This window comes from Aquarana catesbeiana, linkage group LG09 (assembly GCF_042186555.1).
Source record: "Aquarana catesbeiana isolate 2022-GZ linkage group LG09, ASM4218655v1, whole genome shotgun sequence".
In the NCBI taxonomy this organism is placed as follows: Eukaryota; Metazoa; Chordata; class Amphibia; order Anura; family Ranidae; genus Aquarana; species Aquarana catesbeiana.
This window is the reverse complement of record NC_133332.1, coordinates 92,361,500-92,378,156: the sequence shown is the minus strand read 5'-3', so window position 1 is coordinate 92,378,156 and position 16,657 is coordinate 92,361,500. Positions and strand designations below refer to the sequence as shown.

At 40.1% G+C, this 16,657-nt stretch overlaps 1 protein-coding gene across 1 annotated transcript in view; it reads right to left on the bottom strand.

Moving 5' to 3' along the window:
• Positions 1-6,751: 6,751 nt before the first annotated feature.
• LOC141107920 (uncharacterized) overlaps positions 6,752-16,657 on the bottom strand; it is a 68,384-nt gene continuing 58,478 nt past the window's right edge. Inside the window, exons 2-5 of the mRNA XM_073598984.1 lie at positions 15,356-15,730; positions 12,863-12,979; positions 9,463-9,485; positions 6,752-6,945 (exon numbers count right to left, since the gene is read on the bottom strand). Coding sequence (XP_073455085.1) covers positions 6,814-6,945; positions 9,463-9,485; positions 12,863-12,979; positions 15,356-15,730 — 647 coding nt within the window. The 3' untranslated portion in view covers positions 6,752-6,813. The remainder of the gene's footprint in view (positions 6,946-9,462; positions 9,486-12,862; positions 12,980-15,355; positions 15,731-16,657) is intronic.

Below are 16,657 nucleotides of genomic sequence, written 5' to 3'. Positions count from 1 at the left end.
CTCCGATGCAGTCCAGCTCATCTATTCTCCTTTCTTTGGTCTCATCTTTCTCTCCTCCCCTGCCACACCTGTTCTCTGATTTCCTCTCCTCCGCCACTAACAGTTCCACTGATGCCACTCCTTTCTCTGAAGTCAGATCTACAGCCCTATTTTCTGGCTCTCTTTCACACAAGCAGCGTCTCAGGTCCTGACGCAGACCCGTGCTTTCTGCGGCTCTCTGGGCAGCTTTAATGGAGCTTCTCCGGGTGTCATTGATGTACTGTAAGAGAGAGGGGCGCCGATGACATCGCTAGCACAGGGCACCCGCAGCATTGCCGCCCCCACTGGTGTTTTATCTGTCACCCCAGGCAATTTTCCCTAGGCTCCTCCTCAGCTCTGTTTTGTCTTATAACAGATCACCACGCAGAGGAGCCAGGGATCTCTCACCCTGCATGGAGCCGCAATGTATCTAAAGTCTGTGTTGGGAGGGGAGGAAAACAGAAGGATGTATGTTTGCATTTGTACAGCTGGGGGGTTGGGTAATGTGCTGGTTAGGGAAGAGGTTTTATACTGGGGGGGAGGATGGAGGGCTTGTTCTAAAAGAGGGATTTCAATAATGTCAAGGATGGGAATTTGGAGGCAACAGGCAATTTGAGTCTGAGGCTTTGCCCCGGGTAAGAGAAGGTCTAGTTTCGCCACTGCCAAGCGTCAACTACCCTTTCAGTAAAATAATACTTTCTAAGATTAGTTTTGAACTTTCCTCCAGTTAGTTTGAGGTCATGTCCCTGTGTTCTTGATTTTGGTTTCATATTGAAAAAACTGCCCTCCTGAACCTTATGCACTGCATGTATTTAAAGGTTTCAGTCATGTCTCCCCTTTCCCTTCTTTCCTCCAGACTGTACATGTTAAGTTCCTGAAGTGATATGTTTTATCCCCAGACCTTTCACCATTTTTGTTACTCGTCTCTGAACTCGTTCTATTTTATCAATGTCTTTTTGTAAGTGAGGTCTCCAGAACTGGACACAGTATTCTAAATGAGGTCTAACTAAAGACCTATATAGGGGAATCATAACATCCTTCCTCCTGCTAGTGATCCCTCTAGTGATGCATCCTAGAATTCTTTTTGCTTTTGCTCATTTTGCAATCATCTGAAATAAGAACCTCCAAATCTTTATCTTCTGTAGTGCTGGCCAACACTGTACCCCCAATATTGTACTCTCTCAAGGGATTCTTTTTCCCTAGGCGTATTATTTTCAATTTAGAAACATTGAACTGCAATCTCCACTGCTTTGACCAATCTTCCAGCAATGCCAAATCATGTTCCATGTTACAGACACCTCCAGGGATATCAACCCTACTATACACCTTTTGTATCATCAGAAAAAAAGACATACCTTGCCCAACAAACCTTTAGTTATATCACTTACAAATAGATTAAATAGAACAGGACCTAGTACAGAGACTTGTGGTACACCACTAGCGATTTCTCTCTGTTCTGCGTGAACCCCATTTACAACCATTCTCTGGTATCTATCCTTTAGCCAACTGCATATCAACTGAACCATCCAAGGGTTAAGTCCTAGCCTGTACAACTTTTGTATCATTATGTGGAACTGTATCAAATACCTTGCTGAAATCAAGAAATGCTATGTCCACAGCACCACCCTGGTCCAAATTGGTAATATAGTTCAAAAATGTAATCAGATTAGTCTGACATGATCTGCCCTCGGTAAAGCCATGCTGCTTTGGGTCCAGCAAGTTGTGTATTTTTTAGTGATCAATGATCCTTCTTTTCAGGAGTGATAACTTGACTACAACTGATGTTAAACTTACTGGCATGTAATTGCCAGCTTCTACTTTGCTGCCCTCCTTGTTGATAGGTACAATATTAGCTTTCCTTCAGTCACGGGGAACTTCTCCTGTTAGAAGAACTATACTTCAAAGTTCTCTTAGAACTCTGGGATGAATATCATCAGGGCCCACTACTTTATTAAGCTTTAACTGAGCCAGTTCCTCTGTTACCAGGCTGATCTCCTTTACAACAATACAAAAAAAAAAAAATATCAAGAAAATACAGGTCCTGCTTTTCGGTTGAACTTTTTTATTTATTTTTTAGTTTATGCTTTTATTAATTATTAATTATTCTATTTTGGTTTTAAAATGCATTCACTTCAAATTTTTTTGAAGTTTGCAGCATTACATTTTTTAAAAGCAGATTGAGGGACTGGTAATTTGTCTTGATACCACACCCCAAACTAGTCACTATAACAGAATGAAACAATATTATTATCAGGACTTTTAAGGTACCTTTCACTTTGCAAGGGAGTTTTCCTTTAGCTTAGTGAATGTGGTGAAATTTCACTTTGCAAAGAATACTTAATTGTGTGTAGGGAAGATAAAAAAATATATATATATTTGTGCTTACGCAGGCTATAGACGGTGCACATTTCTTTCCTGCAACCATGGGTTGCAGGAAGGAAATTTACATAATTTCCCCATCAACATCATCCAATCATGTGCAAACAAAAATGCTTTTTTTTTTTAACCTTTTCCCTTAGCTTAGTGAATTCAGTGAAAATTCGCTTTGCAAAAGTACCCAATCAATTGCATAGAAATTAAAAATAAGGGAGTATTTTTGCTTCTATGTGATTGGATGATAGAAGTCAGGGGAGCTTCACTTTATTCACGAAGCAAAAATGCTGTTTCTTTTTTAATTTCTCCAGCATGCAATTAGGTATTCTTTGCAAGCATTTTATTCACTAAACTTGCAAAGTGAAAAATCCCTTGCAAATGTACCTTTAGTAAATCCACCCTATTGCATCTTTATATACTGTAGAAAGTGTTACCTTAAAGGTCCCAATAATAATATTGTTTTATTCTGTCAAATTGACATTCAAAGAGACTGTATGTTGTATAGCAATGTAAGACACTATTCAGCGACTTCAAAATAAAGTTTTTCTTTAAAGTAATTTGAATTTCAAAAATGCATCAGACTCTTTATTATTTACAGTAGGTAATATATGACAAACACAATCAGCATTGGGCAAAAACAATTTTTAAGCATTTAATAAAACTTAAAATACAACATATTTGGTAAGCATTTTTACAGAATATAAACTAGAAAAGCTTTAACGTTCAACTGCAGGCATTTTTATGTTTTTTATAGAATAGGTAAAGGCTAGAACCCCTGTTAGGTTTGTTCTCTGTGTCCTCCATTAAGATTTCTCTTTACTGACTGTTGATTTCATGGGTATCAGACAGAATAAGAGGGAATAGTAAATGAAGAAGAACAAGAAGAGAAGACAAATCCCTTCTATAGGAACAAAGATACCATTTAAAAGCTGATTAAAGTTTTAACCCATATTCAAAATTTAAAAAAAGTTTTAGCTGGAGTTGAATTTTGACTCAGGGTTCTATGGACTCAGGGATAACAATAATGGCTGCTTTTTGTAAATGTATTCTTTTTTTAAAGATGTCAACTTAATTTTTACCAAATTTTAATTAAGTAAATACAAATATTAAATAGTATTATGAAGTAATTCATATTTACCAGACAAAACAAAAACACTAAAAAATACATCATGCATTAATAAAGAAAATATATGAGAAAAGAAACTATACATTTATTTTAATACAAAAGTTAGTTAAACTTTATATTTTTTTTGGTGGAAAGGTTTATAGGCATCATTTATCAAATAGTCTGAAATGACAGCTATTTTTATTGTCTTTAGCCTCTCATGAAATTAAAAAATGTCACACAAATGACAGACAATAGAAATTTGAACTTGATTGGGTTCATTGAAAGCTCCTTTTTCAGACAATCCTATTTTTGTGCGCTGCTTCAATACTTTATAGACTAAGTTTAGCTAAAAATAAAAATCAGTTAATTTACAATAACTTACAGTCAGTATGATGTGTCTCTTGTGCTGATTCTTTTAGGACAGTGGTTCTCAACTCCTGTCTTCGGGACCCACTTACAGGCCAGGTTTGCAAGATAACTGAAATATATCACAGGTGATATAATTTGTTGCTCAGTGATTACAGTATTCTAGTCTGCATCTCCCCAAGGTAATGCTTAAAAGCTGGCCTGTTAGTGGGCCCTGAGGACAGGAGTTGAGATTGAACCACTGTTTTAGGAGAAATCTTCCTCAATCCTACTGCCCCCACCCATACAACTAAAGAGCTGTCCGGATCGTTCATGCCAGGTCTGCAATTCATAGAAGCCAAATTACAGGTTTTTGAATGACACAGGATCTAAGAATGGAGAGGAAGAGTTATCAATCATACATCCTCCCCAATATCCTGTGTCATTCATAGAGGCTTTAGTATGGTTGGGTGGGGGAGATGGTGAGTAGGATGAAGAAAGATTTCTCCTAAAAGGAGTAGAATCAGCACAAGGGACACATTGCATCGACTGTACATTATGTCCCTTTTACTGACTTTTATGTTTTATATTTTAGTTAACCACTTAAGGGCCGAGCCTCTTTCTGAGATTTGTTGTTTACAAGTTAAAAACAGTTATTACACAGTTTGCTATAAAATTACTTAGAACCCACAAACATTACATATTATTTTTTTTCAAACACCCTCGAGAATAAAATGGCGGTCGTTGCAATACTTTCTGTCACACCGTATTTGTGCAGCGGTCTTACAAGCGCACTTTTTTTTGGAAAAAATAAAATTTTTTAAATTAAAAAAGCCAACAGTAAAGTTAGCCCAATTTTTTTTGTATTGTGAAAGATAATGTTATGCCGAGTAAATTGATATGTCACGCTTCAAAATTGCTCCCGCTCGTGGAATGGCGACAAACTTTTACCTTTAAAAATCTCCATAGGCGACGTTTAAAAAAATTCTACAAATTTCATGTTTTGAGTTACAATGAGTTCTAGGGCTAGAATTATTGCTCTCGCTCTATCGATCGTGGCGATACCTCACATGTGTGGTTTGTACACCGTTTTCATATGCAGGCGCTACTCACATATGAGGTCGCTTCTGCACGCGAGCTCAGTGTCACTTTTATTCCTATTACAACCTGTCAGGTACCTACAACTGTATGTGTGCCAGCTAGGTAAATTCACTCTAATTGTCCTGTGGATGACTGGACAGCAAAAAAAAAAAAGGTTTGACTTTGGATAGACTTTAAACATTTGCCAAGCGCGCTATAGCCGAATGACGGCTACAGCGCGGAAGGCTAGTTCTGGAAGGCCATCATATGACGGCCTCCCGTGCTCGGGTCTGCCGTGTGCCTGCTGCGAGCCGCGGGCGCTGCACTCTGTAATCACAGTGTCCGAAGGACATTGCTGATCACAGATTGAGGTAAAGAGCCAGTCAGAGTCTCTTTACCACGTGATCAGCTGTGTCCAATCACAGCTGATCATGGATGTAAATAGAAGCAGGTTATCGGCACTCCTTTTCTCATGCTGACAGCATGAGGATCAGAGAAGAGTGTCGATAACCAGCTTCTCTAAAAAGGACATGTACACTGATTATCAGTCCAGTCCAAACAGTGCTGCCAATGTTTGCCCACCAGTGCTGCCAATCTGTACCCATCAGTGCCCCCTCATCAGTGTCACCTATCAGTGCTACCTACCAGCGCCCATCAGTGCTGCCTAACAGTGCCCATTAGTGCTGCCCATCAGTGCCGCCTATCACCACGCTGTCTTACTAGGAGGAAGGGAGTTTGTTGCGAGCCTAGGGTATGTGTTGACGTCACCACGCTGTCTTACTAGGAGGACGGGAGTTTGTTGCGAGCCGGCCTGCTCTGTATTTACACGCGATTTCAAATATACAAAATGTAAGTTTAATACTTTTTTCTATAATAAAAAAAGTTAGACAGTATTACGCTATGGTCAGTCTCTCTTTTTGGGTCCTTTGCTGAATGAGACGATTACGGACTTTACAGTGGTGCCGATGTGTGAGAAATCATTGCAGCCATCTATCCAGTGCTATTTATCCCTAAGATCTTCTGTGCAAGTAAAGGCCTTGGTTAGGCTATAGCGACATGCCTGGTTTTGCTTGCTATCTGGTAAGCAAGTTTTTCTTACAGTGGCGGTGCACTTCTTGGAGTGGATCACTGTGGTGTCATTATCATAAGGATTTATCCCACCATCTTCAAATACTGAAACATATCACCATGTTTTTCAATCAATTATCCTGATTCACTATCTGGGAATATTCTAGCGCGGCTTCTCTTATCTATTCTACTTGTGTATCTCACATTAAGATGCTGCTTCTTCTTTTGATGATTTTTTGTTGACACGCTAGCACGGTTCTATCAGTTCTATCAGTGCAGCACCATCAGTGCCCACCAGTGGCTCCTCATCAGTGCCCACTAGTGCCGCCTCATCAGTTCCCACCAGTGCCGCCTCATCAGTGCCCCTCAGTGCAGTCTATCAGTGCCCATCAGTGCTAATCAGTATCGCCTCAACAGTGCCCATCAGTGAAGGAGTAAAATTTTTTTGTTTCCAAAATTTTATAACAAACTATGAAAAAGTTTTTGTATTTTTTTTTTTAATTTTCAGGCTTTATTCGTTTATTTAGCAAAAAATTAAAACTCCATTGGTGATTAAATACCACCAAAAGAAAGCTCTATTTGTGTGAATAAAATGATAAAAATATTGTTTGGGTACAGTGTTGCATGTCCAAGCAATTGTCATTCAAAGTGTGACAGTGCTGAAAGCTGAAAATTGGCCTGGGGGTAAAAGTGCTCAGTAGGCAAGTGGTTAAATAGTGTAACATTTATGAGATATAAATCAATACAATACTACACTAATTTAAGGCACCTTGTTTATTTCATAAATGTTTTTTGTCACAAAAAAATCTTGGATTTATTTACTAGTGCAGCTTGACAGGAGCATAGGTAACTTTCTCCTCTGACCGTCTACCCTTCACACGCTTTGATTGTTTCGACTGACAGATCTCAGCATAATGAAGTTTTGCTTCACACACCGACTCCTCTTCAAAGACCTATAATTTCAGGCAACCACAATAACAAATTATTAATAGTCGAATCTGAGTTCTATAAACATCAAAATAATCTTATAAAATACATGTGTTGGCTCATAATATAATCAGCCTCTTGCTACATGGTTAAGACTATACAAAAAATGTGGCATGCCTTTCATCAGATGATTTCAACTATTTTTATTTTCTTTAAAACCAAAAGCGTTTTTATTAGTACAGTATTGAAATGAGCATTAAGTAATGACATCAATGATGACAAAGACATGCACCTATGTTGTACATATTCAGTCAAAGGAATAAATAAGACAAGGTCTCTGCAATATAGCAGATTGATAGAGGAAGAATGTATTACATAGACAACTGGCAAGTTATTAAACGGCTGAAGACAAATGAAATGAGAGACCTATTCACAGACTGTTTGCAGGAATAAGTGCAAAATAATTTATCAAAGCCCATAAAATTAGCTATATTATTAGGTTGAGAAACTTTAAAAACCTAAAACCAAAATTGTTGTGTGCTGTCTCATAAGGATATATTGGATATGGCAGTGGTGGGTGTTCTTGTACTATTGCACTGAATAACACTTACAGTATGTAATGATATATAGACCACCATTCAGTGCAGTAATACTCTGAGCTCAGGCTGTGTGCTGATGCCCCTCAGAGGTGGGTCGATTTTTAGCCTGGGTTCAGTGATGTTGGCTTTCATTTAATCCTGAAGGCTATTGACATCTAATGGTGGAAATAATGTATATGGGAGACAGCTCTGGATTGAAGGTGACCTAACTATTGATCTGCTGGTCCTTCACTATCCAGTCATAGACCGGAAGCAAGTCCTTGACCAAGTTGCATTGCTCTCTCTGCAGTAGAGAAGGATGGTCAGGAACCCGAATGCCCTGTACACACGATAGGATTTTCCGATAGGAAATGTTCGATGGGAGCTTGTTGTCGGAAATTACGACTGTGTGTAGGCTCCATCTGACATTTTCCATCGGAATTTCTGACACACAAAATTTGAGATCTGGATCTCAAATTTTCCGACAACAAAATCCGTTCTCGTAAATTCCGATCATGTGTACACAATTACGAAGCACAAAGTTCCACGCATGCTCAGAATCAAGCAGAAGAACAGCTAAGACATTCGTGAATATCGCTGGAGAGAGAAGGGGCTCAGTAATTAGGGGGTGCTGGGGACACTGCTACACACAGAAGGTTTTTTATCTTAATGCATGGGATGTCAGAGGGGGCAGAGTCACACGTTTACATCACCAGGTGGCCCCACCCTTGCCTATATAACAGCTGTCAAAGCAAAAAGATAGTCGGCGGGGAAGCATCCCATGGAGGCGGAGTTTTTCCTTTTTTTTTAATCTCTTTTTACGGGACCGCCGGACTCCGTGATTGACGATGGATTTACATCGTGGGACACTTTTTTCTTTCTAATAAAGGAATTGTCAAAAACTGTCTCCTGTCATTTTTACACTTTTTTTGGAGAATGGGTAGGGGTACAATGTACCCGATATCCATTCACATGGGGGGGGTCCGGGATCTGGGGGCCCCAGATTTTGATAAGTCCCCCGCCCGCAGACTCCCACAACTACCGGGCAAGGGTTGTGGGGATGAGGTCCTTGTCCCCATCAACATGGTGACAAGGTGCTTTGGGAGGCACCCCAAAGCACCCTCCCCATGTTAAGGGCAAGTGGCATGGTATGGTTGAGGAGGGGGGGAGCTCTCTCGTCCCCCTCTTTTCCTGCGGCCTGTCAGGTTGCATGCTCAGATAAGGGTCTGGATTTTGGGGGGACCCCCACGTCATTTAAAAAAAAAATTTGGTCGTGGAGTTTCCCTTAATATTCATATCAGACCTGAAGGGCCTGGTATGGACTGGGGGGGGGGGGGGACCCACGCCGTTTTTTTTCAATGATATTTTATGTATATTGCTGGGATCCAGCAATACATTACAGCCGCAAGCAATTTTAAATGGCATTTTTCCTTTAGGAATGTCATTTTGCTGCACTACTGTTATAAACATGGGAAAGATGCGCTACTTTACAGGCAGACTAAGGTGGCCCCCCCAGGCATGATATTTAAAGGAATATTTCATTTTTATTGTTTCACTTTTTCCTTATTAAAATCACTGCTCCTGAAAAAACAGCCGTTTTAAAAACTTTGTTTTGCATTGATACATGTCCCCTAGAGCAGGACCCAGGTCCCCATTCACTTTTTATGGCAATAACTTGAATAGAAGCCTTTAAAATGAACACTTTTCACGTTCGTGTCCCATAGACTTTAACGGTGTTCGCCTGTTCGCACAAATTATTTGTCTGTTCGCATGTTCTGGTGCAAACTGAACTGTGTGGTGTTTGACTTCTCCCTATAATTTACCTTTGGAGGTCAACTAAAGGTAAAAAAAAAGAGTTCACTTTATGGTAATTATTCCTATTGGCGATTGCTCATAAACTTTAAACTTTATATGTACAGTAGATGTAGTAAATATACAAAAAATGCTTCAGAAGTAGAAACCCACCTGGTTCACAACCTGAGTTGAGCCTGTAAAATAAACAAGTTTAATAGTTTAATAGTTTAATATTAGCTATGTCTTTCAGTGATACAATATTACATACACATACATGTATTGGTTAAAAAAGTAAACTATAATGATTTTGAGAATTTTTTTGTTTTCTAATGAGTTTACTGTACTTTTGTACAATTATAATTTTTTGACACTTGCACCTACAGGTAAGCCTATAATAAGCCTATAAACCTGCATGGTTTAGAAGATTTATTCACACTGCATGCAGCCGGTGACATCACGGGCGCATGCACTCTGAAGGGACTGCATACTCGTGCCGTCCCTTCAGAGCCCCATGCCGCGGTCTGTGACTCCCGCATGCATGCGTGCGAGTGCCATCATCGCAGCCAATCAGATGGCCGGAGGACGCGAACCTGGAAGGAAGACAAGGTGATGATGGAAGCACCTTTTGCGGTGACAGTGCACAGCTGGAGGGCTTCATTCTAAGGAAAGTATTTCATAATGTGCTAGTATGCGATGCATACTAGCACATTATGCCATTGTCTTTTAGGGTTAAAAATAAAAAATACAGTTCACTACCTCTTTAAATATTCCACCCCCACCCCTCATCACCACTACCCTAAAGTCTAGTGCACACCACCATTTTTTTTCTATTTATTCTATTCACCACTATTTATTATCACCCCCCCCATCACCACCACAATTTTTTTCGTTCAACTTAGTGGGGCTGATTTTACTGTTGTGGGTTTAATAACACTTGAAGATTGGAACAGCCTGAACAGGAGGAGGGAGGGGGAGAGCTACTGTTCTCAGTAAAGTCTCTGGAGCGAGTAGGCAGTCCAGACCCGATATCAAACAGAGGAGAGGAAAGGGGGTGGATCCAGACCAAATTGTCGGCATGACACTCCAAAAAAGTCTGTAGCCCCTCCCACAGGTATTTAGCTCAATTTTAACAGAAAGGGTACACTTCTGAGAGGGCTGGAAAGATTTTTAGATATTAGCAGCTCACATAGAATAGGTGTAAGCTAAAAAAAAGGAAACCCATATTTCTTTTTTAACCTATCCAACAAATTATCCCCCTCCCCATAGAGGCCATTCAGAAGCTTGAGGGGCCAAAGACAGAAGATTATTCTGGGAAAAGTCATGCCGCGTACATACCACCGGTTTTCCCGTCGGAAAAACCTTCAGAGTTTATTCCGACGGGAAAACCGGTTGTGTGTACGAGTTCTGACGGAATTCCGCTGAAACTGTCTTGTGTACACACGATCACACGAAAATCCGATCGTCAAGAACGCGGTGACGTACAGCACGTACGACGGGACTAGAAAAGGAAGTTCAAAAGCCAGTAGCCAATAGCTTCCGTCTCGTACTTGGCCCATCGAAACAGCATACAGACGAGCGGTTTTCCCGATAGGAATTGCTTCAGTTGGAAATATTTAGAACATGTTCTATTTCTAGGTCCGTCAGAATTTTCAAAAAAAAAAGTCCGATGAGGCATACACATGATCGGAATAAACGATGAAAAGCTTCCGTTGGACTTTTTCTGTCGGACATTCCGCTCGTGTGTACGCGGCTTTAGATGGTGTTCTGTTCACATCTATTCATTTACAAATTTTGCAGTTCTGTATTTGCAAAACAGATCATTTGAAGTCTGTTCTTTTACCGCGTGCCGACCGTATAACTTACATATATGGCAGCAGGGCAACTTTGCTGTGCAGGATCACGTACCTAGTACGTAATTCTGCACTTTTGTGTCTGTGGCGCGTATGTGCGCCGCAGCTGCCCTGCTTCCACTGTGATTATACATGTCACATGGCACTTGCCGATCATTTAGCACAGAGGCAGAATGGCGATCTGCCTATGTAAACAAGGCAGATTGCTGTTCTGTCAGTAGAGAAGGCAAGGATCCTGTGCTCCTGCGAAGCAGGAACATGGACCCATGCCTTCTCTTAGTAAAAGCACCTCCCACGCAGTACACAAACACTGACTAGGCACACAGATAAATTTGATCACCCCTGATGTTAATCTGTCCCAGCCAGTGTCATTAGTACAGTGTGGCAAAAATTATAACTAATTGGAAAAAACGCGCTACGGAGCCTAAATAGAGAACAGAATGATAGCTGCACTAATAAAACACCAATATCCGTGTACAAAATTCAAAACTATGTAAAAAAGTGCACTTACAATCTGTATACACAAGTGATGGATAAAATAAACTTGCATGAAACAAGAAAAAATAAAGTGAACAAATACACATGCATGGAACAAAAACAAAATAAATTTCATAAAAGTGAAATAAAAAATATATTTTTTATTTCACTTTTATGTAATTTATTTTGTTTTTGTTCCATGCATGTGTATTTGTTCACTTTATTTTTTCATTAGTACAGTGGCAGGGCATATTTTAGCACTGATCACTGTATTAGTGTTACTGATCCCCAAAAAGTGTCAAAAGTGTCAGTTAAGGTCCGATTTATGCACCACGATATCACAGTCCCGCTATAAGTCACTGACCGCCGCCATTACTAGTGAAAAAAAAAAATGTCCCTTAGTCCCTTATCCTATAGTTTGTAGATGCTATAACCTTTGCGCAAACCAATCAATATACACTTATTGGGATTTTTTTTTACCAAAAATTTGTAGCAGAATACATATTGGCCTAAACTGAAGACATTTTAAAAAAATTTTTATTGGATATGTTTTATAGCAGAAAGTAAAAAATATATAATTTTTTTTCTAAATTGTCTTATTTTTTTGTTTAAAGCGCAACAAAAAAATCAAATACCACCAAAAGAAAGTTCTATTTGTGGGAAAAAAAGGACATACATTTTATTTGGGTACAGCATTGCACGACCGCACAATTGTCAGTTAAAGTAACACAGTGCCGTATCGCAAATAAATGGCCTGGTCATGAAGAAGGGTAAATTGTCCAGAGGTCAAGTGAATAAATATGCAAATGTAAACAAAAGTATAGCTACCCTTTAAGGACCTCCTATAGGTTTAAAGAATAACCCCCACAAAGCCCTAACTAAAAGCAGTACATGAAGTAAATGGAACTTGTTTTTTTAGTTAGCTTTATGTCACACACCTCTAGATTGATAGCTCAGAAAACATGTCTCTCTCTCTCTCTATCACTCCAATACTGCACACATTCAGTCCTAGCTCATCATTTCAATAAGAGTAGTTGGCCTTGAAGAAATCTATAATTATAGGTAGAGCTGGAAGCACACAACATACATGGTGAGAAGGGCCTCGGTATCTGAAGTCTTAGTGGATGGCCTGGAGGTAAGTGTACGTCAGCATGTTACACTTTCTTCCTGCAGTGCTTTTAGATAACATTTTGCTCAGTTCCTCACTATTTACAAAAATCAAAAAGAGTTACAGAATAACTTACCTTTGTGACAAAATTTTATGACAACAACGAGCAGTACCAGTATAATACATGCCTCAACCCCTATCACAGCATACAGGACATATTGCATATTTCCATCAGTTTTAATTGTATTTGTATCTAAGAGAAAAGAGGGAAAGGGGAAACAATAAGAACATAATAACACTCTCTCTGCCATTTCCTTTTTACAAAAGCACAAAAGGAAACTTGGAGACAGAAGCCAGTTTAACATCAGTGAATAGTGTTGCATCTCATTTTGAAATGTCTTAAAGAGTAATTGCAAGAGTCGTGATAAATCACTAAACAGGAGGAACAAGTGGCTCCCAATTGTGTAAACCAAAAAAGTAACATGTAGTATGTAAATGTACATGAGGACAGCCATATTTGCTGATTACATATGCATACCACCCAACTTTTTGAGATGTGAACGAGAGGAACCCTTTAAGCAAAAGTATGTAGGCATAGGACACACCCCCTGCCATGCCCCCTTAATGGAGAATTATTATTATAGGATCCGATACTGAGTTGGCCCTCCCTTTGCAGCTATAACAGCTTCATCTCTTCTGGGAAGCCTGTCCACAAGGTTTAGGAGTGTGTCTATGGGAATGTTTGACCATTCTTCCAGAAGCGCATTTGTGAGGTCAGGCACCGATGTTGGACAAGAAGGCCTGGCTTGCAGTCTCTGCTCTATTTCATTCCAAAGGTGTTCTATCGGGCTGAGGTCAGGACTCTGTGCAGGCCAGTCAAGTTCCTCCACCCTAAACTCGCTCATCCATGTCTCTATGGACCTTGCTTTGTGCACTAGTGTACAGTCATGTTGGAACAGGAAGGGGCCATCCCTAAACTGTTCTCAAAATGTTGGGAGCGTGAAATTGTTCAAAATGTCTTGGTAGGCTGATGCCTTAAGAGTTCCCCTCATTGGAACTAAGGGGCCAAGCCCAACCCCTGAAAAACAACCCCACACTATAATCCCCTCTCCACCAAATGATTTGGACCAGTGCACAAAGCAAGGTCAATAAAGACATGGATGAGCGAGTTTGGGGTGGAAGAAATTGACTGGCCTGCACAGAGTCCTGACCTCAACCCGATAGAACCCCATTTGAATGAATTAGAGCAGAGACTGCCAGCCAGGCCTTCTCTTCCAACATCAGTGCCTAACCTCACAAAAGTGCTTCTGGAAGAATGGTCAAACATTCCCATAGACACACTCCTAAACCTTGTGGACAGCCTTCCAGCCTTCCCAGAAGAGTTGAAGCTGTTATAGCTGCAAAGGGTGGGCCAACTCAGTATTGAACCCTACGGACTAAGACTGGGATGTCATTATAGTTCATGTGCATGTAAGCAGGCGTCGCATGCTTTTGGCAATATAATGTATAAATGTTCCATATTCAAATAAAGAAAACACAGAGGCTAAGTGATAGGTACACACAGTACCAGCTGTGTAGTCTAAACAAGTTGGGTGCTAATTATGTAATTAGGTCCAATCACCATGTCCAAGTACTAACTAAACTGGTAAAGCCAGGTAACGGAGAGGCCCCCCACCTCCACCCACTGCACTGGAAGTTCTGACAAACTGTCCAACTGCTCTGTTGCCATTGTCACAATGCTGCTGCTTAAACACTAGCCACACCTGGCCCAGGAGGAGCCCTCTGACTTCTGGCTGGGTAGGCTTTTTGACGCCAATTTTTATATACATACACACACACATTTATATATATATATATATATACAGTATATATATATATATATTTATTTCATATGGAAATAAGTATTATTGTATTTGTTGTTGATGCCTGGCACCAAAAAAGTCCAATTGAATTATATATTGTATATCTTTGGTGTCATAAGGGATGTAGTGTCAATGATCTTCCACCAATCCTCTTTGTACAGAGCTGCACAATGGCTGTATAACTTGCTAATTCTCATTTCATTGTAGGTCTACCAGAGGGGGTCTATTTGAATGAAGCAAAACAAAGTCTTCCAAACAGGGCCTATTGGACTGAAACAAAAAAAAAGAAAAGATTATCTGCTGTCACCAATGACCTGAAACATCCACAATACTCCTGAGAATATCCGAGATTTAGGCTGCCTAGGTCACACCGATAGAGAGCTTGTAATCCAGCAAGACTAGGAACTCTCCATAGCATTAAATGAAGTTTGTGGCGGACATGTGAGGGAGAATGAAGATTCATGAGTGCAAATTTCAAAGAGGATGAGCAGCACAGAGCACACAGTGTAAAATCTTGGTATTATGAATACATGCAAGTATAAAACTTGTGAATGGGCATAAAAGCTGAATTAGTATAGCTGTACTTTGTCTAGGACTGTCTCAAGGTGAGTAAATTGTAGTAAACATAAAGGTGGTTAAAATGTTAGGCAACAGTAATGGTTAGAGAGGTAGACAAGAAGGACTTCATCGTAAAACGATATAGGAAACTATAAAGATGGGTTATATGTGTCGGTAACAGCTACTGTATGTTACTAGAAACAAAATACCTGCTTTGTATGTACTTGGTATGACCTCCAATCTGGTTCCAGATCCATCTCCCTTATGCCCACGAACAGTCTGTATATGACAGCAGTATATTCCGGAGTCAATCTCCATCACATTGACAATGGTAAGTATAGAATTTCTCTTACAGCACAATGTTCCTGAGTCAGTTGTTATATTGGTAAATTCTACATCAGAATTATTGATTCTGCCATTGTAACATGTTTGATCAGAAAGAGACACACTGTGATTACAGCCTCGAGTCCATTTTACAGTAAAAGAGGGTGATTCATAGACAAAGGAGCAAGTGATGTTCACTGACTGCCCAGCTTCAACTTTCATGATCTCCTGTTGTGTGATGTTTAGAACTGTCTTGGCATCTATTGAAAGACAAAGTGAAAAAAGAACTATGGGTTAAAGAAATTCGCACACAGTTATATCACATTTTTCTACCAAATCAAAGCGGAGTTCCACTCGTTTTTCAGTTTAATAAAGGTCAGCAGCTACAAAAAGTGTAGAAGAAGAAGAAGGGACCCCCTTCGAAAAGCGTTAGCCAGCAGCTGTCTGCACGCCTCGTCTTCAGGTCTGGAGACTGCTATCGGTACACTCATCACCACCACCATTTATGCGTGATTTTCATCTACCCTTGTGAGTAGGTTTTTTTATGTGTTCTTTTGTAATAAACTTTTTTAAGGATAATGCACAAGGCTGGTGCACCCTTTCTTTTCTGTTTTTTGTCTGATTGTTAGGATACCCCTATCCTTGAGGGCAGCAAGGCTGAAAGCTTCCGTCCATCTTGAACATTGAACTGTCCGGCCTACACACTTATGCGCAAGAGTTTTTGTTTTGTTTTGTTTATTGGCTACAAAAAGTGTAGCTGCTGACTTTTAATACACATACACTCACCTGTCCCACAGTCCAGCGATGCGGCCGCCAAGCTACACAGCCGGGTGCGCATTGCGCATGCGTGAGTTGCGCTGTCCTGAATGGCTGAGCAATCTTCTGGGACCTGTGACGTGTCCCAGAACATTGCAGGGAGGGAGGGGGAGAGGAGGAGTCTCCTAGGCAGCGTGGGCAGAAGTGGGAGCTGGATACCTGTCAAAACTAGGTACCCACTCCCCCCCCAAAAAAAAAGGACATGCCAAATGTGGAATGTTAGGGGGTTAGGGCTCCTTAAAGTGGAAGTTACACTTTTGGGTGGAACTCCGCTTTAAACTGTATTATATTATCCTTGTCTAATATATGCATCTTATGACCACAATCTCTTATCTGTGAATCTGGACACTAAGTATATATTGCAAATATAC